This window comes from Diadema setosum, chromosome 16 (genome assembly GCF_964275005.1).
Source record: "Diadema setosum chromosome 16, eeDiaSeto1, whole genome shotgun sequence".
NCBI lineage: Eukaryota > Metazoa > Echinodermata > Echinoidea > Diadematoida > Diadematidae > Diadema > Diadema setosum.
The window spans coordinates 15784879-15809282 of NC_092700.1; the positions used below are offsets into that span (position 1 = coordinate 15784879).

Consider the following 24404-nt stretch of genomic DNA (forward strand, 5'->3'; position numbering starts at 1 on the left):
GTTTGATAAAGTATCTTGTTGATAAGTTCCTTTCAAGGCAATACATATCGGAGGGGGTGGGGGAGGGAGGGGATCTGTGACGACGGACTGAAGGCGGGGGGGGGGGGGTGAGAAGGGGTATTCCCCTTCCCTCTCATACGAGGGAGCTTCTGCATTTTGAAATTGAAATTCAGCGATCTAGTATACACTTTTTTGTGTGAAATGTTTGGAATTTTTCAATCCCCAAAGTACAAGTATATTGGGATGTGCTAAGCGGCGGGGGAGGGGGGAGGGGAAAATATTTGTGATAAATATTTGGAACGTTCTCCAAATGTGTATGACTCTGAACGTGGACTTTAATAGCGGGGGTTCCGGGGCGGATTTTTTTTTTTTTTTTTTTTGCGTAAAATCTTAGAATGGAAATTCACCTTTCTGGAAATTTCCATTTTGGAAAGTCCATTAAGGTTGGGTGAAGAGGGAATAATGTGTGTGTGTGTGGGGGGGGGGGGGTTCCCCTTCTCCCCATCAGCTAGAGAGCTTGTGAATTTTTAGACTTAAAAGTCACTGAACTGCTGGACAATTTGGGTGGAAAATTATTTGATTTTTTTTTTCAGTCTATAAAATGTACGAATTTGTAGGTCGATGGTAGCGACAGGAAGGTGTCAGATGGGTTATCCCCTCCCCTCCCCCAAGAGGGGACTTTAGCAATTTGAGGTTTGAAATTAAACGACCTGTTGCACACATTTGGAGTGATATTTCAGAACATTTGATCCCCTAATTGTAAGTCTGTGAAGGTGGACTAGGCGAGAAAGCTTAAGCATTTTCAATCCCCTTCCCTCCCACACAAAGAAGTTTTACATTTTTAGTGTTTAAATTGAGTTTCTTTTGGTACACTTTTTCAGCTTTTTATGGAATATTTGAAAATCTTTAGGTCCATCAAGTGTTAGTGGGCGGCGGTAGAAGGTTTGAAAGAGGTTGTCCCTATATCATATGAGGGAGCTTTGATATGTATTTTTAGAACTTGAATTAATAAATCTGGTGCATACTGTAGGTGGAATATTGAAATTGGAAACATGTCAATCTAGACAGTAAGAAGAATAAAAACTGAAGGAAAATATGAATGGCTACATTATGCTGTGTGCCACCTCTTGTTCCAAGGTACGCGTCATAATTGTGTACTAAGAAGGTTGATAACGGACACCGACAAGTACAACATAAACTGCAGTTAACGGTATTGCCATGTGCACACTAGGATAGCCACAAATGTACTTAACAAACACGGTAATCTAATTGACGTGTATTGTATTATTACCTCCGCCAAGGGAGGAGGTTATGTTTTCGTTACCGTTGGTCTGTGTGTTCATTTGTAAGTTAGTCAGTTAGTTTGTCCGTGTGCAAAATAACTCAAAAAGTGGTTAACGGATTTAGATGAAACTTGCAGGAAAGCTTAAGAATAATACAGGTAACAAATGATTAAAATTTGGTAGTGATTCAAGAATTTTCGGGGAATTTATGAAGGATTTTTGACATTTTGGCAGGTAGGGTAAATGAACTTGGAGTTCAGGCTGCGTGTATTTGAGGTTTGCATGCGCGCATTACAGTGCGTGCTCTAGTTTCTGCCAAAGATAGAAGAGAATCAATTAAAGTGAAAACATTATTGTTTTGGTAAGGGTTTGAGAACCCGTCTGGCACAATTTCATATTTGATTGTAATAATCAAAAGAGTCTACCAAGAAACGTACCTGGCTGATGCGATTTGCCGGGATGATGAGTTGTTTCGGAGTATTTTGAGATCAAAAGTAAAAGTCGGTATACCGACTTTTACTCCAGAAGGATCCAGGTTAACTCGGTCTCAGGGACAACTCGGCCCTATTTCTGACTATTGATGCGCAGTTCGTGATCGCCATATTCTCATAGACGCTTGATAGGCGCACATTAATTCTGCACGGTGGAAAGTAGCTACTTGGCTGAGGTCTGCGCTCTCAGAGTGCTTTTCTTGTTCATTCTGTTTTCGTTTGCTGATCTATTCGTTTGAAAATCCAATATCTAAATCAAAGGAAAAGGGGGTTCGAAACTTTCTGGGAGGGTAAACTGAGAATGTTTCTAATCAAAATCCAAGGTGATCTACAAGCTTATACAGACTTTAAGCATACTGCAAGATGTAAAACTACCAGATTATTATTTTCAGTGCATATTTGATGTAACTTTACAACAATCTGTACCCATAGTTACTTCCAGTGATCATGTAGAATTAACGTCGAAAAAGTTGCTTAGACATCGACAAGGTAGATTGTTGAATCTGTATTCCCTATTGTTTTTTCGCTGAACAAAGCCGCTTTTCCTGATGAGCTAGTGGGTGATTTGAACAATTCTCCTATCGCTTTGCGGAATTCAGGATTCCGAATCGTGTAAATTACAGGATTTGCGCAAGAATTGAAGAAGGCTAGGACATTTAGAGCAGTGAAAAGGGGGCCGTATAAATAGGACGCTGACAGGACACGAAGGTTGTACAATAGATAAACCGTCTGTGTTGGTGTCCACGAAATGAGATAAACGCCAACAACAAGGAACAGAATCTTGAGAACATTTTTCCTAGCCACAAGATACTTCGCTGACGGGTTCGAATTATCGCATTTAGAATCTTCTCCTATCCTCCGGCGGGACTGTCGATGAAGAATCAGTGCGGTCAGAATCTGGGCTACAAGCATGATGACAGCTGGTACTAGAAACTGAACGAGGAAAAGCACACAGCCGGTGATGATCTGGGCAATTCGTGACTGAAACACCTCAGTGCACCTGTCGCCCTTGGCACCAGCCACAAACAATAAGAACAAATTTACCAAAAATGCCACCAGCCATGACATGGCAACAGCTTTGGCAACTCTCTGCCGTGTTACAAGACGCTTGAAATGAAGAGGGTGGACAATCGCAATGTATCTTTCTATAGGAATCAAGGTCAGAATGAAGACGGAAGCACCCACTGAAACCCACATGAGCAATGATGTGTAAACAACCTTGCAGTAGACATCCCCTAACCATGTTCCAGGAACCTTCAGTGGTCTCGGCAGCGGAACCATGAACACTGATGTGAAGAAATCCGCAACGGCCAGAGCACCAATCAGTGCATCAGTTGACCGACAAGCGTGGCGCCTTTGGAACAACACCAGGATCACGGTCAGGTTTCCCACCATACCCAGCATGGACATTGCTAGTTGCGGAATCGTCACCCATGTCCATGCAACTGACTGCCACTTCCAAATCGGCCTGGGGCTTGTAGGCTCTTCCTCATTTTGCGCAGTAAAATTCGGCGTACCAATCTCTACAGTCTCTGTATAAATTTCTGTCATAATTTCATGGTTAATTTCTGATATATTAAAATTCCTTTCGAGAAATGTCTTGATTCGAACAATTTTGTCTTGGCGTGGGGTTGCTCCAATATATAAGTAGCTCTTGACGATCTCAGTAGAATCTGAAACATTGCCTAAAGGCTGCCAGTGTGTCGTCAAATTGCTGTCGATGATTTCAATTTCTGAATGACTTTTAAGGCTGACGACTGATGTCCCGACAGTATTTAGGCCAGAATATTGTACAGCTGTAGTGCTGACTGGTCGTGCTGTGACTGTAAGATGAACCGTTCCAGATATGACAAGAAGAACGATCGTCACGTTTATCATTATCCTCATTTTGTCTCTGTTTTTGTTTTCCTGTAAAGAACATAGCATCGTAAAATGGAAAAGAAGAGATGATTCATCTGTTGTTGTGTCAACGGATCTTTAAAGTGCATCACCATTCATTGTTAACTGACGAATTTTCATCAAAATCGAAAATAAGATAGCCATGGAATTTAAAAATGACAGAAGTAGTTACATTACTTGTAACTAAGTATGCAAATCAGACGATCTTATCATGTCAACCCCTTTATACAAGTCTTCTTTTGACCCACTGACAAATCACTACCACTTTTTCAATTTTGAAATTAAAACATAGACCAAAACCTACCAACTTATACACAATAATGTATTTTTGCTGTAAGAATTTTCTTAGTTCCTTATTTCAAAGCGTTAGGAGTGCATTTGTTTTTTCTTTCGGTATATATATATGTATGATTATGATATATATATATATATATATATATATATATATATATATATATATATATAAACCGACATCCAGATACCTATTTCTGTATCTGAACAGTAACAATCTGAACAGCAACACTAAGTACCTAATGCGGTGGTCTGATGATAAAAGTGACTAAAGCATAATCTTAAAGCTGGTATTTTATTGTAGGCTTGAGTGAGTTAACTAGTAAACCTTACCCGAAGCAGCTAAACTCTTGACCACGGATTTGCAATATCAGCAATTCACGCATAACATCCGCACTCCGTTGAAATGATGTTTTCGAACTGCATGTCTTAGGTTTTGACAATCAGCATTGTATAATGCGCATGAGCAGATTATTGATTGAATTCAGCCAATGATATCATAAGCCTGTCACAATTAGACATATTACCCTTTGGAAAACACACACACCCACATACCAGGCAAAAATTAAAAGACTGCACTCAAGCAAATTACTAATTTACCATAGTACCGTAAGGCTAAGGACTCTATCAACAATCCTGTAATTTGACACTGCCTCTGATTATTAAATTCGTTTGCATGATAACGTTTATTCAAGCAAAGCATGTCAAACACCAACAAGAATACATCACTACGTACACCAGGCATAACAAGTAATGATGCTGACTTTTAAACGCCCCTAATATTTGAATCAATTCATATAAAACTATTTGAATTGAATTGAATTGAATCAAAGCGTAATGTATTTATTAAAGAGGTCTATCCTCTGTTATGTTTGAATTGCGAAGGATCGATAAAGGCCCTGGCACACCTTTCCGGGTAAGCTAAGAGAGCCTGTTGTGAGTAGCAATTTTCCAGCACGCAGGATTTTTTTTTTTTTTTTTTTTTTTTCGGGCGGGCAAGGATGTTAGCGAGTTAGGTACTTGCGTCTTACCTGCTAGACGAGTGTTACTTAGCTTGTATGTATTCCTTTTGAAATGCGTGAGAGCTTCGAAACCGATCCGTTTTCAGTTACGGGGAACATACGGGGATTGCGAAGTAACTGCGTTACAGCTGCGAAGTACCTGCGTGGGAGTTGCCTGCGAGGTGCTGCCGATAAGGGCTTCCTGCTGGTGTTCTGCGTGTACCTCTTCGGGCAACCCCCCCCCCCCCCCCGCGACTCACCCGGAACAAGTTTTGAGCATGCTCAAGGTCTTGTCAAACCGTGTCTGAGGAAGCATTGCGGGTTGATTACGGAGTTGGCCCGCACATGACAGTGCTTACCACGTATCTCGCCCGTAGTTCCTCGAAGGTGCGCTCGCCAGTCCGATTTACCCGCAGCCAAGTTTTGAGCATGACCAAAACTTTTTCCTGGTGAGTCGCGGGGAGTGCTCGCAATGGTCCACGCAGAACTCGGTCAGTAGGAGACCCGTAACTGCGGGAAGTCACAAGCAGTTGATCCGTTTGAAGTACGTAAGTTGCCTTTGGATCTCTACCTATATGCGCCGGAAGCGCGTGTCATCTGCGGGCATTCTACGTGCACAATACGGGTGTTTTACTGCCAAGGAACGGTGTCGAAACTGCCAATATCCGTGTTGCTGGTCAGTTTTGCCGACGTGGAGCGAGTTATACGAGAAAATTACGTGCATGCTGAGGGTCAGTTAAGGCCTACTGTCTCTCTGCTGGTTAGTTGAGAGTAGGCTGCGGCTGAAATAATGTCATTCTTTGGGACTACTGTAATATCAAATTCCTTCAGTGGGATCATTCCTTCACCGAGTTGTCAGCCCTCGCTCGCCACCGCATGCGCCTGACACGCAGGTCACAAAGGATGCACGTAAATAGAACGTAAGTAGCATGGGTCTAGCGGGTAGGAAGCACGCGAAACTCACCCAAATCCTAGTCCGCATCCAAAATTTGTCCTGCCTGCTATAAAATCCCCACAGGCGACAAACCTGCGTACCTTACCCGGAAAAGTGTGTCAGGGCCTAAACTTGGCTGCGGGTAAATAGGACTTGCATGCGCAGCTCAGATAAGTACGGGCGAGATACGTGCTAGGTATGCTGTCTTCTTCGAGGACCTCCGAATAGCAAATATTGTTTTACGCAAGTCGCACGCAAGGCTTGCTCGGAAAGGTGTGGCAGGACCTGAATCAATCAAAATAATACAGAAGAAAAATAACGCTATTTTCCCCAACGTGCTATGTGCGCAGAAATCGCCACCCCACTTTACCGAATAGCGACTCTAGTTGGGCACACTTGCAAAAAAAAAGAAAAAAAAAAGGAAAAAAAAAGCTATGGTAAAATCTGACTGATTCCTAGTCACATCTAACAGCTTGGTGCTACTAGATATCCAGTCAAATTGACAAGATCAATCTAGTTATTCTATCTGACTTATTATCTAGTTAGATTTGACTAGATTAGGCCTATCAGTCAAATAGAATTAGATTCTGACTAAATCAGTCTAGTTATACTATTCTATCTGACTGATTATCTAGTCAGATAGAATAACTTCTTTGACTAGATAATCAGTCAAATAGAACTGCTCAATTTTTCCTACACCAATCTAGTCATGCTATGTGATTATCAAGGCAAATCTCATTTAGATGAAAGGGTCAGCTGTCTGCAACTAGAAATCACTAAAATTGACTAGATCAATCTACGTAGTTATGTCGATCTGACTATACGTTTAGTAAAAATCACTAAATCATCTTGTCAATTTTCACTACGCATCCAGTCATACTTTGCACACCACTCAAGTGAATACTCTTTGAACATTAGCTTACCTACAGTACTTTGTTTCAAATGCGGTATTTATTGCATCAATACCAATGAGAATAGTACTGTACAAATGAAGTTGCAAACAAACGTGTACATAAGCATTCCTCAAAAGCAAGACCAATACAAAAACAAAAGTAACCAAACAAACCGGTATTTACATTAATCTATTTCTTTCATGAGATCATTATGCTATCATGAATCAATGACCTCACATAGGAATTCATGCAAGCAAAAACCAGATATAAGTACAGGACATGATCCACTCAAAGAAAAGAATGCTGGAGCTCCTACTGCTATTTAATAGTGAAACATCTTAGTGCTCTTTACAAATTACTTATGAATATTGTTCCAATTCTTTGATTCAGCAAGATCCCTGACTCCTAATATACGAAAACCTTAAGAAGTTTCTCCACAAGTTCAAAGCATACCAAAATAAAACAAGATTGGGTTGACAATTGTTCCCAAAACCACTGTTATCTCAAACTTTGCACTGTATTTAGTACCAAAGCACTGCTTTGGAAAGGAAAGAGGTTATAAACAATTTTTCAGTATCAACAACAACAACAAAAAAATCATACATAAACATTACTGAAGGTGACTGATGTATATTAAACTCCTGCCTCACACTTGTTAAGTACCTCACACCTCTAACAAAAAAAAGAAAAAGAAAATCACAGTATCATGATATCATATTGCTCATGAATTTGAGGGGGTATTTTAATCCATAAGATTTTGTATCTTTGTTAAAAAACATGTTGCCATGAAAATGCATTGCTTGTCATTGGCAGGCATTCTTCACAAATAAACATTACAGAAATACATTACTTTTATGAAATACAAACTAACTTGCTCAAAAATGGTTTTTGATTCACAAGATCTGAATGATTTGAATACAAAATGTTGCCATGGCAACACACTACTTGGACACTAACTAAAAGTTACTTTTCGTATAGATTTTGGTATTAATTAGCTGATGCCGCAAGGCATTGAAAGTCTCAGGAAAATGCAAAATCCATACACCCGAGTATATTTTTAAAGTATGCAACCTTTAGTTTTTTAGTTCCTGGTATAATCTACCGTAATATAGGAGGTATATAATTTATACGGTTGGGAATATTAGCAATAGAATCATGACTGTGATGAAATTGTCCACACATTACGTACGTGTAGACTTTCTATACAACAGCATGTTACACCTGGAACTTCTGTAAATGGTACCCAGCATCTGAACAATTATGCGCCAGCTCCTTTTATTTTATATGAACTTCTCATATCGATTTAATACAAGGTTCATGATCAGACGTCTAATGGACATAGAACTAAGGAATAATTCCTCTGTATAGCAGCTCACTTACAGTACCTGGCAAGCAAGACATAGGAAATGGCGGGATTGAGGATATGAAACTGTAGCAGGGTTTTAGTGTAGATTCTCTCCGCCCCTCCCTTCATCCGCATTGTATACCAACTTGCTGAGGAAATATCATGTTATGAATGTCTCCCAAGAAGTCAACTTACCGAACACAGATGGATTCAAAGCACTGATCCATGTCACGGATAATTGATGGCTATAATGTTCAGACATTTAAGGTTGACTCTCAGCATTCTAGACTGTGAGACCTAGGGAAGCTTCTAAGCAACTAAGCAATCGTCTTTTATCATCCTACCTACCAACGAGATTAGAAAACGCAACGAGTTAGAATCGGTTGTAACAAGTGAAAAAACAATAGTCGTGTAAATGCATGATACCAAAAGTGTCTCTTCATCACCGAGCATGCCCAATGCATGCCCATGCCCATGCCCATTCGTCAGGCCCAAAATGAGGTGAAGTAGCTCAACAAACATGCTGCAATCTTAACCTAACCATGACTCTCCAGCACCAAACATTTTTCCACTGCATTTTCTGGTCCAATTATATATTCTGTCAAGCACAATGTCATTACGAACACACATTCAAATTTTTGAGTAGGGTAGGTCACATTTCTCTTCCCACAAGACTGTTGCAAATTGCACTTTCAAACTATATACTCGTCAATGTATTGTCAAGCAGTTACCAGGATATAATCGACCTTCCTATCTCATATGGGCAGTGTCCTTCACATAAAAGAGTACCATCTCTACAAGGCTTATTTGATTGCTAAAATGACGATCAAATAGTGCTGCTAAACTTTGTCATGGTGGTAAACAAAGTTTGTTAATATTTCGTATTCAATTCAATTGAATAGAACATTTATTTCCAGATCAATTCGTGTAACAGCAGTAACAATTCAGTAAAGACAAACTGGAGGTGACAACTCAGTAAGCACAGCTTGAAGTGAGTGCACCTTTAACATTTGAAAATGTAGTTGAATCTGATTGAAACATATCTAAAAAGACATTTTTTTTTTAATATACACGTGTACATATTTACAAGACGAGGTACAGTTACACAAGAGATTAAAGCTAGGGATGCAGGAGGGAGAACAGATAGGAAGAAGGAAAAAGAGAAAGAAAAGAAAAGAGAAGAAAGAAAAAATACATTAAGGAGAGGCAAAGAGAACCTAAAACACACTTGTAATACTAAAACAAACAAGGCAACATTGTACATACATGTACATGTATTTCATTTTAGTATGATCAAGAGAAATTTAGCAGCCCTCACTATAAACTACCTTATATGGATGAATACAACTTTTTCTTGAGTCTTATCTTAAAACATATATTGTGAGATGGTGCATTTCTTATGTCTTTAGATAAATTGTTCCATTTCTTGGGGCCCATAAAACGAATATTATGTTGGTAAGACATGGTTCTGGGTCTGGGCAAATGCATTAATGACGAGGAGCGTGTATTGTAATTTTGCACATTCTGATTGATATCAAACAATTGAACAAAATGGTCAGGCATAAGTTTGTTGACACACTGATGTACAAAATTACATTGCTGATATGTGGTGATATTTTTCAAAGTAAGCAATTTTAGTTTTGAGTATAACGGGCCTGCTTTAGATTTCGGGTTCGCTCCATGTATAACTCTTACTATTTTAAATCAATCAGCATAAATCAATATCATACAGTTTTATAACAGCATTACAATGGGAAGGATTTATATTAGCTTTTCTTTTTTTTGTCGATAAAGCTTAATAGCCCAGGTATACGCAGGTGGAATATTATACGTCTAATAAGAACATGTGTGATCGTTATTATTATATGCCCGTTTGCCGTTTCGAATATATTCGGATACAATTTCAATAAATTTGTGTAATTTTTAGCAACAATGCAGTATGGTAGCCAAAATACAGCATTAATATAGATTTCGGTAATGTATTGATTCATTTGTAATCATTTGCATGTTGCCTCACAGAACGTGCATTTCCAAGTATGTTTGATATAGTATCTTGTTGATAAGTTCCTTTCAAGGCAATACATATCGGAGGGGGTGGGGGAGGGAGGGGATCTGTGACGACGGACTGAAGGCGGGGGGGGGGGGTGAGAAGGGGTATTCCCCTTCCCTCTCATACGAGGGAGCTTCTGCATTTTGAAATTGAAATTCAGCGATTTAGTATACACTTTTTTGTGTGAAATGTTTGGAATTTTTCAATCCCCAAAGTACAAGTATATTGGGATGTGCTAAGCGGCGGGGGAGGGGGGAGGGGGAAATATTTGTGATAAATATTTGGAACGTTCTCCCAATGTGTAAGACTCTGAACGTGGACTTTAATAGCGGGGGTTCCGGGCGGATTTTTTTTTTTTTTTTGCGTAAAATTTTAGAATGAAAATTCACCTTTCTGGAAATTTCCATTCTGGAAAGTCCATTAAGGTTGGGTGAAGAGGGAAGAATGTGTGTGTGTGTGTGTGTGCGGGGATGGGGGTGGGGGTTCCCCTTCTCCCCATCAGCTATAGAGAGCTTGTGAATTTTTAGACTTAAAGGTCACTGAACTGCTGGAAAATTTGGGTGGAAAATTATTTATTTATTTTTTTCAGTCTATAAAGTGTAAGAATTTGTAGGTCGATGGTAGCGAGAGGAAGGCGTGAGATGGGTTATCCCCTCCCCTCCCCCCAAGAGGGGACTGTAGCAATTTGAGGTTTGAAATTAAACGACCTGTTGCACACATTTGGTGTGATATTTCAGAACATTTGATTCCCTAATTGTAAGTCTGTGAAGGTGGACTAGGCGAGAAAGCTTTAGCATTTTTCAATCCCCTTCCCTCCCACACAAAGAAGTTTTATATTTTTAGTGTTTAAATTGAGTTTCTTTTGGTACACTTTTTCAGCTTTTTGTGGAATATTTGAAAATCTTTAGGTCCATCAAGTGTTAGTGGACGGCGGTAAAAGGTTTGAAAGGGGTTGTCCCTATATCATATGAGGGAGCTTATGTAGTTTTAGAACTTGAATTAATAAATCTGGTGCATACTGTAGGTGGAATATTGAAATTGGAAACATGTCAATCTAGACAGTAAGAAGAATAAAAACTGAAGGAAAATATGAATGGTTACATTATGCTGTGTGCCACCTCTTGTTCCAAGGTACGCGTCACGGTGTACTAAGAAGGTTGATAACGGTCACCGACAAGTACAACATAAACTGCAGTTAACGGTATTGGCATGTGCACACTAGGATAGCCACAAATGTACTTAGCAAACACAGTAATCTAATTGACGTGTATTGTATTATTACCTCCGCCAAGGGAGGAGGTTATGTTTTCGTTACCGTTGGTTTGTGTGTTCGTTTGTTAGTTAGTTAGTTTGTCCGTATGTAAAATAACTCAAAAAGTGGTTAACGGATTTAGATGAAACTTACAGGAATGCTTAAGAATAATACAGGTAACAGATGATCAAAATTTGGTAGTGATTCAAGAATTTTCGGGGAATTTATGAAGGATTGTTGACATTTTGCCAGGTAGGGTAACTGAACTTGGAGTTCAGGCTGCGCGTATTTGAGGTTTGCATGCGCGCACTAAAGTGCGTGCTCTAGTTTCTGCCAAAAGTCATGTCTACACCTATCCAAAAACTTGTAGTTATACTAACTACGAGCGCAAAAATGCGTTCCCCTAACCACGACAAAACTTCGATGCCGTTCACACCTACATGCAGTTAGCAAAACCTCGAGAGAAAATAAAGGGCGCCTAGTTTGCACATAGGGTTGCACACTATTGTGGAAAAAACTGAGCGTCGTGGTTAACAAAACTCCGTTCACATCTGTCATAGTTTAAGCGCGCTGCCACAGCGCGCTTAAACTACGCGCTTAAACCACGACAACACCCTAAGAAATCTTGTGGTGTTGTCGTGGTGTCTTCGCCTTAAGGTTTTGTCGTGGTTTTCTAAACTACATGCGTCTACATCTACGCTAACTTGGAGTTTAGTGCCTCGTAGTTTACAAAACCTCGAGGTTTAGAAAACCTTAAGGTAAAGGGACCTAGGTGTGAACCTCACTAAAGATAGAAGAGAATCAATTAAAGGGAAAACTTAGTTTTGGTAAGGGTTTGAGAACCCCGTCTGCCACAATTTCATATTTGCTTGTAATAATCAAAAGAGTCTACCAAGAAACTTACCTGATGAGCTAGTGGGTGATTTGAACAATTCTCCTATCGCTTTGCGGAATTCAGGATTCTGAATCGTGTAAATTACAGGATTTGCGCAAGAATTGCAGAAGGCTAGGACATTTAGAGCAGTGAAAAGGGGCCGTATAAATAGGACGCTGACACGACACGAAGGTTGTACAATAGATAAACCGTCTGTGTTGGTGTCCACGAAATGAGATAAACGCCAACAACAAGGAACAGAATCTTGAGAACATTTTTCCTAGCCACAAGATACTTCGCTGACGGGTTCGAATTATCGCATTTAGAATCTTCTCCTATCCTTCGGCGGGACTGTCGATGGAGCATCAGTGCGGTCAGAATCTGGGCTACAAGCATGATGACAGCTGGTATTAGAAACTGAACGAGGAAAAGCACACAGCCGGTGATGATCTGGGCAATCCGTGACTGAAACACCTCAGTGCACCTGTCGCCCTTGGCACCAGCCACAAACAATAAGAACAAGTTTACCAAAAATGCCACCAGCCATGACATGGCAACAGCTTTGGCAACTCTCTGCCGTGTTACAAGACGCTTGAAATGAAGAGGGTGAGCAATCGCAATGTATCTTTCTATAGAAATCAAGGTCAGAATGAAGACGGAAGCACACACTGAAACCCACATGAGCAATGATGTGTAAACAACCTTGCAGTAGACATCCCCTAACCATGTTCCAGGAACCTTCAGTGGTCTCGGCAGCGGAACCATGAACACTGACGTGAAGAAATCCGCAACGGCCAGAGCACCAATCAGTGCATCAGTTGACCGACAAGCGTGGTGCCTTTGGAACAACACCAGGATCACGGTCAGGTTTCCCACCATACCCAGCATGGACATTGCTAGTTGCGGAATCGTCACCCATGTCCATGCAACTGGCTGCCACTTCCAAATCGGCCTGGGGCTTGTAGGCTCTTCCTCATTTTGCGCAGTAAAATTCGGCGTACCAATCTTTACAGTCTCTGTATAGATTTCGGTCATAATTTCATGGTTGATTTCTGATATATTAAAATTCCTTTCGAGAAATGTCTTGATTCGAACAATTTTGTCTTGGCGTGGGGTTGCTCCAACATATAAGTAGCTCTTGACAATCTCAGTAGAATCTGAAACATTGCCTAAAGGCTGCCAGTGTGTCGTCAAATTACTGTCGATAACTTCAATGTCTGAATGCCTTTTAAGGTTGACGACTGATGTCCCGACAGTGTTTAGGCCAGAATATTGTGCAGCTGTAGTGCTGACTGGTCGTGCTGTGACTGTAAGATGAACCGTTCCAGATATGACAAGAAGAACGATCGTCACGTTTATCATTATCCTCATTTTGTCTCTGTTTTTGTTTTCCTGTAAAGAACATAGCATCGTAAAATGGAAAAGAGGAGTTGATTCATCTGTTGTTGTGTCAACGGATCTTTAAAGTGCATCACCATTCACTGTTAACTTTAAATTTGGAAACAGACGAATTTTCATAAAAATCGAAAATAAGATAGCCATGGAATTTAAAAATGACAGAAGTAGTTACATTACTTGTAACTAAGTATGCAAATCAGACGATCTTATCATGTCAACCCCTTTATACAAGTCTTCTTTTGACCCACTGACAAATCACTACCACTTTTTCAATTTTGAAATTAAAACATAGACCAAAACCTACCAACTTATACACAATAATGTATTTTTGCTGTAAGAATTTTCTTAGTTCCTTATTTCAAAGCGTTAGGAGTGCATTTGTTTTTTCTTTCGGTATATAGATATATATATAGATATATATTTACATATAAACCGACATCCAGATACCTATTTCTGTATCTGAACAGCAACACTAAGTACCTAATGCGGTGGTCTGATGATAAAAGTGACTAAAGCATAATTATGACAAATAGAAAATAAGACTAATTATGAAATATTCAATACCGCTTCTGCTTAAAGCTGGTATTTTATTGTAGGCTTGAGTGAGTTAACTAGTAAACCTTACCCGAAGCAGCTAAACTCTTGACCACGGATTTGCAATATCAGCAATTCACGCATAACATCCGCACTCTGTTGAAATGATGTTTTCGAACTGCATGTCTTTAGGCTTTGATAATCAGCATTGTATAATGCGCATGAGCAGATTATTGATTGAATTCAGCCAAATCATAAGCCTGTCACAATTAGACATATTACCCTTTGGAAAACACACACACCCACATACCAGGCAAAAATTAAAAGACTGCACTCAAGCAAATTACTAATTTACCATAGTACCGTAAGGCTAAGGAATCTATCAACAATCCTGTAATTTGACACTGCCTGTGATTATTAAATTCGTTTGCATGATAACGTTTATTCAAGCAAAGCATGTCAAACACCAACAAGACTACATCACTACGTACACCAGGCATAACAAGTAATGATGCTGACTTTTAAACGCCCCGAATATTTGAATCAATTCATATAAAAACCATTTGAATTGAATTGAATTGAATTGAATTGAATTGAATTGAATTGAATTGAATTGAATCAAAGTGTAATTTATTTATTAAAGAGGTCTATGCTCTGTTATGTTTGAATTGCGAAGGATCGATAAAGGCCCTGGCACACTTTTCCGGGTAAGCTAAGAGAGCTTGTTGCGAGTAGCAATTTTCCAGCACGCAGGATTTTTTTTTTTTTTTTTTTTTTGCGGGCGGGCAAGGATGTGGGCGAGTTCCTTACTTGCGTCTTACCTGCTAGACGAGTGTTACTTACCTTGTATGTATTCCTTTTGAACTGCGTGAGAGCTTCGAAACCGATCCGCTTTCAGTTACAGCGACATACGGGGATTGCGAAGTACCTGCGTTACAGCTGCGAAGTACCTGCGTGGGAGTTGCCTGCGAGGTGCTGCCGATAAGGGCTTCCTGCTGGTGTTCTGCGTGTACCTCTTTGGGCAACCCCCCCCCCCCCCCGCGACTCACCCGGAAATAGTTTTGAGTATGCTCATGGTCTTGTCAAACAGTGTCTTAGGAAGCATTGCGGGTTGATTACGGAGTTGGCCCACACATGACAGTACTTACCACGTATCTCGCCCGTAGTTCCCCGAAGGTGCGCTCGCCAGTCCGATTTACCCGCAGCCAAGTTTTGAGCATGACCAAAACTTTTTCCTGCTGAGTCGCGGGGAGTGCTCGCAATGGTCCACGCAGAACACGGTCAGTAGGAGACCCGTAACTGCCGGAAGTCACAAGCAGTTGACTCGTTTTGAAGTTGCCTTTGGGTCTATACCTATAAGCGCGTATCATCTGCGGGCATTCTACGTGCACAATACGGATGTTTTACTGTCAAGGAACGGTGTCGAAACTGCCAATATCCGTGTTGCTGGTCAGTTTTGCCGGCGTGGAACGAGTTATACGAGAAAATTACGTGCATGCTGAGGGTCAGTTAAGGGCTACTGTCTCTCTGCTGGTTAGTTGAGAGTAGGCTGCGGCTGAAATAATGTCATTCTTTGGGACTACTGCAATATCAAAATTCCTTCAGGGGGATTATTCCTTCACCGAGTTGTCAGCCCTCGCTCGCCACAGCATGCGCCTGACATGCAGGTCACAAAGGATGCACGTAAATAGAACGTAAGTAGCATGGGTCTAGCGGGTAGGAAGCATGCGAAACTCACCCAAATCCTAGTCCGCATCCAAAATTTGTCCTGCCTGCTATAAAATCCCCACAGGCGACAAATCTGCGTACCTTACCCGGAAAAGTGTGTCAGGGCCTAAACTTGGCTGCGGGTAAATAGGACTTGCGTGCGCAGCTCGGATAAGTTCGGGATTAGATACGTGCTAGGTATGCTGCCGTCTGCGAGGACCTCCGAAAAGCAAATATTGTTTCACGCAAGTCGCACGCAAGGCTTGCTCGGAAAGGTGTGGCAGGACCTGAATTAATCAAAATAATACAGAAGAAAAATAACGCTATTTTCCCCAACGTGCTATGTGCGCAGAAATCGCCACCCCACTTTACCGAATAGCGACTCTAGTTGGGTACACTTGCAAAAAAGAAAAAAAAAATGCTATGGTGAAATCTGACTGATTCCTAGTCAACAGCTTGGTGCAACTAGATATCCAGTCAAATTGACAAGATCAATCTAGTTATTCTATCTGACTTATTATCTAGTTAGATTTGACTAGATTATCAGTCAAATTAGATTCTAACTAAATCAGTCTAGTTATACTATTCTATCTGACTGATTATATAGTCAGATAGAATAACTTCTTTGACTTGATAATCAGTCAAATAGAACTGCTCGATTTCCCTACACCAATCTAGTTATGCTATGTGATTATCAAGGCAAATCTCAGAGATGAAAGGGTCAGCTGTGTGCAACTAGAAATCACTAAAATTGACAAGATCAATCTGCGTAGTTACGTCGATCTGACTATACGTTTAGTAAAAATCACTAGAGGGCTTTTTACACTTGTGTGTCTTAACCCCGGACTTTCTCTGACCCAGGACTATCGTTAGTCCCGTACCAATTTTTCCAGCTTTTTACACTCGCCAATTAGTCCCGTACTATCTCTTGTCCGGGGCTAAGGAGAAAACTGACCTTTTTACACTCGTATTTCCAAACCACATGACTTTCCAAACCACATGAATATTCATAATTACGCTGTGCACTGTACACGTACACGCACGCACCGGCAGCACTTGATTACCTCGTTTCTGATTGGTCAGTGAGGGTCGGACTTCGTCTCCGTCGCTTAGCCCAGGATTATTTTTTCGTTCTGTTTACACTCACTTGCTTGGCACCGCAATTGCAGTGCTAACCCCTGCTATTTTGCAGGGCCAGATAGTACCGTACTATCGGTGGGGCTAGCCCACTTTGGCAAAAACGAGTGTAAACAGAAAGTGGGCTAAGGATAGTCCCGTACGGGACTAAGGATAGTCCCGTACGGGACTAAGGATAGTCCCGTACCAACGATGGGGCTAAGGCCCCCCCCCCCCCCTTAGCCCCACCGTTGGTCCGGGGCTAAACAAAAATTTACAAGTGTAAAAAGCCCTTAAATCATCTTGTCAATTTTCACTACGCATCCAGTCATACTTTGCACACCACTCAAGTGAATACTCTTTGAACATTAGCTTACTTTCAGTACTTTGTTTCAAATGCGGTATTTATTGCATCAATACCAATGAGAATAGTACTGTACAAATGAAGTAGCAAACAAACGTGTACATAAGCATTCCTCAGAAGCAAGACCAATACAAAAACAAAAGTAACCAAACAAACCGGTATTTACATTAATCTATTTCTTTCATGAGATCATTATGCTATCGTGAATCAATGACCTCACATAGGAATTCATGCAAGCAAAAACCAGATATAAGTACAGGACATGATCCACTCAAAGAAAAGAATGCTGGAGCTCCTACTGCTATTTAATAGTGAAACATCTTAGTTCTCTTTACAAATTAGTTATGAATATTGTTCCAATTCTTTGATTCAGCAAGATCCCTGACTCCTAATATACGAAAACCTTAAGAAGTTTCTCCACAAGTTCAAAGCATACCAAAATAAAAAAAGATTGGGTTGACAATTGTTCCCAAAACCACTGTTATCTCAAACTTTGCACTGTATTTAGTACCAAAGCACTGCTTTGGAAAGGAAAGAGGTTATAAACAATTTTTCAGTATCAACAACAACAAAAAAAAAAAATCATACATAAACATTACTGAAGGTGACTGATGTATATTAAACTCCTGCCTCACACTTGTTAAGTACCTCACACCTCTAACAAAAAAAAAAAAAAAATCACATTATCATGATATCATATTGCTCATGAATTTGAGGGGGTATTTTAATCCATAAGATTTTGTATCTTTGTTAAAAAACATGCTGCCATGAAAATGCATTGCTTGACATTGGCAGGCATTCTTCACAAATAAACATTACAGAAATACATTACTTTTATGAAATACAATCTAACTTGCTCAAAAATGGTTTTTTGATTCACGAGATCTGAATGATTTGAATACAAAATGCTGCCATGGCAACACACTACTTGGACACTATCTAAAAGTTACTTTTCGTATAGATTTTGGTATTAATTAGCTGATGCCGCAAGGCATTGAAAGTCTCAGGAAAATGCAAAATCCATACACCCGAGTATATTTTTACAGTATGCAACCTTTAGTTTTTTAGTTCCTGGTATAATCTACCGTAATGTAGGAGGTATATAATTTATACGGTTGGGAATATTAGCAATAGAATCATGACTGTGATGAAATTGTCCATACATTACGTACGTGTAGACTTTCTATACAACAGCATGTTACACCTGGAACTTCTGTAAATGGTACCCAGCATCTGAACAATTATGCGCCAGCTCCTTTTATTTTATATGAACTTCTCATATCGATTTAATACAAGGTTCATGATCAGACGTCTAATGGACATAGAACTAAGGAATAATTCCTCTGTATAGCAGCTCACTTACAGTACCTGGCAAGCAAGACATAGGAAATGGCGGGATTGAGGATATGAAACTGTAGCAGGGTTTTAGTGTAGATTCTCTCCGCCCCCTCCCTTCATCCGCATTGTATACCAACTTGCTGAGGAAATATCATGTTATGAATGTCTCCCAAGAAGTCAACTTACCGAACACAGATGGACTCAAAGCACTGATCCATGTCACGGATAATTGATGGCTATAATGTTCAGACATTTAAGGTTGACTCTCAGCATTCTAGACTGTGAGACCTAGGGAAGCTTCTAAGCAACTAAGCAATCGTCTTTTATCATCCTACCTACCAACGAGATTAGAAAACGCAACGAGTTAGAATCGGTTGTAACAAGTGAAAAAACAATAGTCGTGTAAATGCATGATACCAAAAGTGTCTCTTCATCACCGAGCATGCCCAATGCATGCCCATGCCCATGCCCATTCGTCAGGCCCAAAATGAGGTGAAGTAGCTCAACAAACATGCTGCAATCTTAACCTAACCATGACTCTCCAGCACCAAACATTTTTCCACTGCATTTTCTGGTCCAATTATATATTCTGTCAAGCACAATGTCATTACGAACACACATTCAAATTTTTGAGTAGGGTAGGTCACATTTCTCTTCCCACAAGACTGTTGCAAATTGCACTTTCAAACTATATACTCGTCAATGTATTGTCAAGCAGTTACCTGGATATAATCGACCTTCCTATCTCATATGGGCAGTGTCCTTCACATAAAAGAGTACCATCTCTACAAGGCTTATTTGATTGCTAAAATGACGATCAAATAGTGCTGCTAAACTTTGTCATGGTGGTAAACAAAGTTTGTTAATATTTCGTATTCAATTCAATTCAATTCAATAGAACATTTATTTCCAGATCAATTCGTGTAACAGCAGTAACAATTCAGTAATGACAAACTGGAGGTGACAACTCAGTAAGCACAGCTTGAAGTGAGTGCACCTTTAACATTTGAAAATGTAGTTGAATCTGATTGAAACATATCTAAAAAGACATTTTTTTTTAATATACACGTGTACATATTTACAAGACGAGGTACAGTTACACAAGAGATTAAAGCTAGGGATGCAGGAGGGAGAACAGATAGGAAGAAGGAAAAAGAGAAAGAAAAGAAAAGAGAAGAAAGAAAAAATACATTAAGGAGAGGCAAAGAGAACCTAAAACACACTTGTAATACTAAAACAAACAAGGCAACATTGTACATACATGTACATGTATTTCATTTTAGTATAATCAAGAGAAATTTAGCAGCCCTCACTATAAACTACCTTATATGGATGAATACAACTTTTTCTTGAGTCTTATCTTAAAACAATTGTGAGATGGTGCATTTCTTATGTCTTTAGATAAATTGTTCCATTTCTTGGGGCCCATAAAACGAATATTATGTTGGTGAGACATGGTTCTGGGTCTGGGCAAATGCATTAATGACGAGGAGCGTGTATTGTAATTATGCACATTCTGATTGATATCTATCTACTTGGACACTAACTAAAAGTTACTTTTCGTATAGATTTTGGTATTAATTAGCTGATGCCGCAAGGTATTGAAACTCCCAGGAAAATGCAAAATTCATACACTCGAGTATATTTTTACAGTATGCAACCTTTAGTTTTTTAGTTCCTGGTATAATCTACGGTAATATGGGAGGTATAATAAATCATACAGTTGTGAATATTAGCAATAGAATCATGTGATAAAATTATTCACACATTTCGTGCGTGTAGACTTTCTATACAGCAGGATGTTACACCTGGAACTTCTGTAAATGGTACCCAGCAGCAGCATCTGAATAACTGGGACCGATTTAATACAAGGTTCATGATCAGATTTCAAATGGACATAGAATTAGGGAATGATACCTATGTATACCAGCTCACTACAGTATCTGGCAAGCAAGACATGGCGGCATTAGGGATATGAAACTCGGAAGTGTAGCAGGGTTTTAGTGTAGATTCCCCCAACCTCATTGTATGCCATCCATCTCGCTGAGGAAATCTCACGTTATGGATGTCTCCCAAGGAGTCAACTTACAGAACACAGATTGCTTCAAGGCATTGATTGATGTCACGGATAACAAATACAGATACCAAACAAAGACGACCGCCGGCTTTCGGCTTTGAAGGCTTGACTATGTGAAAAAGCGAGAAGAGTACTGAGCGATTATTTTTATTCTTATTCATGCTTCCCATAAGTTACGAAAAATAACGTTCAAAAGGGTGTGTCTTTTACAACAATAGGAAAGAAGACACACTTTTTGTCTGCAATTAAGATGAGAAGAAAAAGCAGTAGTAGGTCTGTAGTCATTTTAATAGTATGAGCATTTCTCATTAATGACACCTTGTGCTATGGCTGACTTTTAAATCAATTTTACTCTTTCTCTCAGTACAAAATGTACTTGTAAGATCGGAACTGATGATCCACTTTTTAACAAACATGTCGGGAGAAAAATAAAACAGATACATATTTCATTTCATTTATTTTCATATTTCTCAATGTAATAATAAAAAAAAATGCATCAAATGTAACAAAATTGAATAATACATGATGTCCAACTAGGAGACATACATAGAATACTGTAAACATATAACACATAGTGGTTATGTGCACACGTAATATGTACAGACGGAGACAACTGATCGAAAAAAAAATTATCAGCTATGTGCATCTTCACCCCTCTGTACTTATATTCTCATTCTCTCTTACTGATATTTTGCTTCTTTTCCTGTCAGTGCTGTTATAAGCGCTGATTCAAGCTAATTATGAAGTCGTGTATACGTGATATGGACTCAGCGAAGATATACGTCTTCAGTAAATCGAATCAGAATCCAATCGGCTTCCCCAACAGTACACTTAGATTATTTTCATTGTCGAGACTCTGGGGAGTTACGTGCTCAATCTACGTCTTTAGACTGTAATTTCTTTAAATTTTCAAATTCTTTACACATTTTAATTATGTGTTATATTAATGCTATGTCAATTTAAGTGTCATATTAATGTTATCTGTGTCAAAGTATTACATAATCTATGACTTTCTTCAACTGCCATAATTTCTCGTCTTTAATAGTTGTCGTCTTTTGATTGATTCACGATTGACCTGTGATCCCCCTCAATGAGATATACGTAAAACATGATGTGAACTAATGATTTAAATGAAAAGATCCAAGTGCATAATAACTACACACAACACATAGGCCTGCATATTTAAAAATCCAGAGACTCACCTAATTTAAGTACTTGTTGGTAAAAAATTTAAGTGTATGCTTGATTTCAGCATGTCTAGATATATCTGAAATTCTACATATTTATATAAAGGTAGATAAACACGATGAATTTTGACATGGGAGAATGCAAATACAACTGGAATATATTTTATACAGACAGCTGAAAATTGATCGGGGAGGAATATGAATAAAGAACTTGATAGCAAACTAAGTCCACTTGTCGTAATTTGAGATATTTGAGATTAAAGATGTTGAAAAAGATAAAATGAAATATGGGATACTTTCAGTCATGACTTCAAGAATATTCCTTGTTTCATAACAAACGAGGTATTGTTAGAAATGTTAAATGGTGCTCTATCTGATGATGGAAATATCGTACAAAGGATTGAAAATGGCACTTAAACCATTTTCCTATCAATTTCTTCAGTGCAGTGTTATTAATAAAGGAGCTTACAACTTCTCGGGTGATCAATCACACTTTCATGGCCATTCAAACTGGAATGCAAGTCAAACATAATGTTTGCAGTGAAATGAAGTGTGACATCTTTCACATTTTCGTGACCTATGTAAATATTTTTCTGCCATTTCCTATCTGCAACCATAATTAAACAATAGGACACTTTGTAGAGCTTTGCTAATGCCCTTTGAGATTATTATCTCATTTTGCAGAGAAACTTAACCGCCCTTTTACATGACAATATCTTTGAAACAGGTTAAATGCCTCAAAATAAAAGAAAATAATAAAATCACAGTTAAACATCTAGTGTGCACTTTTAGAAGATGTTAATGGGAAAAGTTACGTAAGCTGGCCAACAGAATATGATATGAATATTTAAGGTAAACTTCAACTCTTCCTATTATATCTTGCGATGGAACGTGAAAGCTTACTGTTTCTTAGACATCGACATTGTAGATTGTCGAATCTGTATCCCCTGTTATCTTTTCGCTGAACAAAGCTGTTCTCCTCGATGTGCTAGTTTTCGATATGAATAATTCTCGTATTGCCTTGCGGAATTCAGGATTCCGAATAGTGTAAATAACAGGATTCGCGCAAGAATTACAGAAGCCTAGAACAACTACAGCAAAATAAAGAGGACTGTACAAGTAGGACGATGGCAGAACACGAAGGTTGTACAAGAAATATCCAGTCTGTGTTGGTGTCCATGATATGAGGAAAACGACGACAACAACGAACAGAATCTTGAGAACACTCTTCCTAGCCACAAGGTACTTTGCTGACGGGTTTAACTTATTGCCCTTTGAATTTTCTCCCAACCTCCGGCCGGATTGTCGATGGAGGACCAGTGCAGTGAGAGCCTGAGCTACAAGCATGATGAAAGCCGGAATGAGAAACTGAACGAGGTAAAGCATAATGCCTGAGATAATCTGGGCAATTCTTGACTGAAATACTTCAGTGCATTTGTTGCCCTTCGCACTAGCCACAAAGAACAAGAAAACGTTTGCCAAAAACGCGGCCATCCATGTCAAGGCAACAACTTTGCCAACTCTCTGCCGTGTAACAAGACGCTTGAAATGAAGAGGATGGGCAATCGCAATGTATCTCTCTATTGGAATCAAGGCCAGAATGAAGATGGAGGCATCCACTGAGACCCACATGGGCATCGATGTGTAAACTACCTGGCAGTAGACATCTCCTAACCATGTTTCAGGAACCCTGAGTGGCGTAGGCAGCGGGACCATGAACACTGACGTCAAGAAATCCGCAGCGGCCAGAGCACCAATCAGTGCATCAGTTGACCGGCAAGTGTGGCGCCTCTGCAGTACCACCAAAATTACGACAAGGTTTCCAACTATTCCTAGCATGGACATTACTAGCTGCGGAATCGTCACCCATGTCCATGTAACTGACTGCCACTTCCAAAGATCGACTGTTTCTTTTTCATTTTGCGCGGTAAAATTTTGCGTACTAATCTCAGTTGTTTCTGTAGAGAATCCTGTCAGATTTTCACAGGTGATTTCTAAAACATTAGAATCCTTTTCTGGAAATAGCTTGATAAGTCGGTTTCTGTCGTGGCATGGAGCTGTTCCGATATGTACATAGCTCTTTTTGAACTGAGTAGAAAGTAAATCATTGTCTAAAGGCTGCGCGTGCGTCGTCAAACTTTTGTTGGTGAACTCAATATGTGAATGACGTTTAGAATTAGCAACTGATGTCCTAACAGTGTTTAGGGTAGAGGATTGCACCGTTGTTACACTAGTCCTGATTGGTTGAGCTGTAACCGTAAGATGAACCGTTCCAGATATGACAAGGCAAATTATCGTCAGGGTTGTCAGTATCCTCATCATTGTTCTTCTTGTCCTGCAAAAGACATGACATCGTAGAATGGATATGTG

The 24404-nt window shown here is 39.5% G+C and overlaps 3 protein-coding genes across 3 annotated transcripts; all 3 read right to left on the reverse strand.

Annotated features, from left to right (window-relative positions):
* Positions 1–2248: 2248 nt before the first annotated feature.
* Positions 2249–3184, reverse strand: LOC140239614 (trace amine-associated receptor 9-like). The gene has a single exon (XM_072319445.1). The coding sequence runs from the start codon at positions 3182–3184 to the stop codon at positions 2249–2251; it is 936 nt and encodes a 311-aa protein (XP_072175546.1).
* Positions 3185–12454: 9270 nt separating this feature from the next.
* Positions 12455–13207, reverse strand: LOC140239615 (trace amine-associated receptor 9-like). Its single transcript, XM_072319447.1, has one exon. It carries the CDS (start codon positions 13205–13207, stop codon positions 12455–12457), a length of 753 nt encoding a protein of 250 aa, XP_072175548.1.
* Positions 13208–22943: 9736 nt separating this feature from the next.
* On the reverse strand, positions 22944–23879 carry LOC140239616 (trace amine-associated receptor 9-like). The gene has a single exon (XM_072319448.1). It carries the CDS (start codon positions 23877–23879, stop codon positions 22944–22946), a length of 936 nt encoding a protein of 311 aa, XP_072175549.1.
* Positions 23880–24404: the final 525 nt, after the last annotated feature.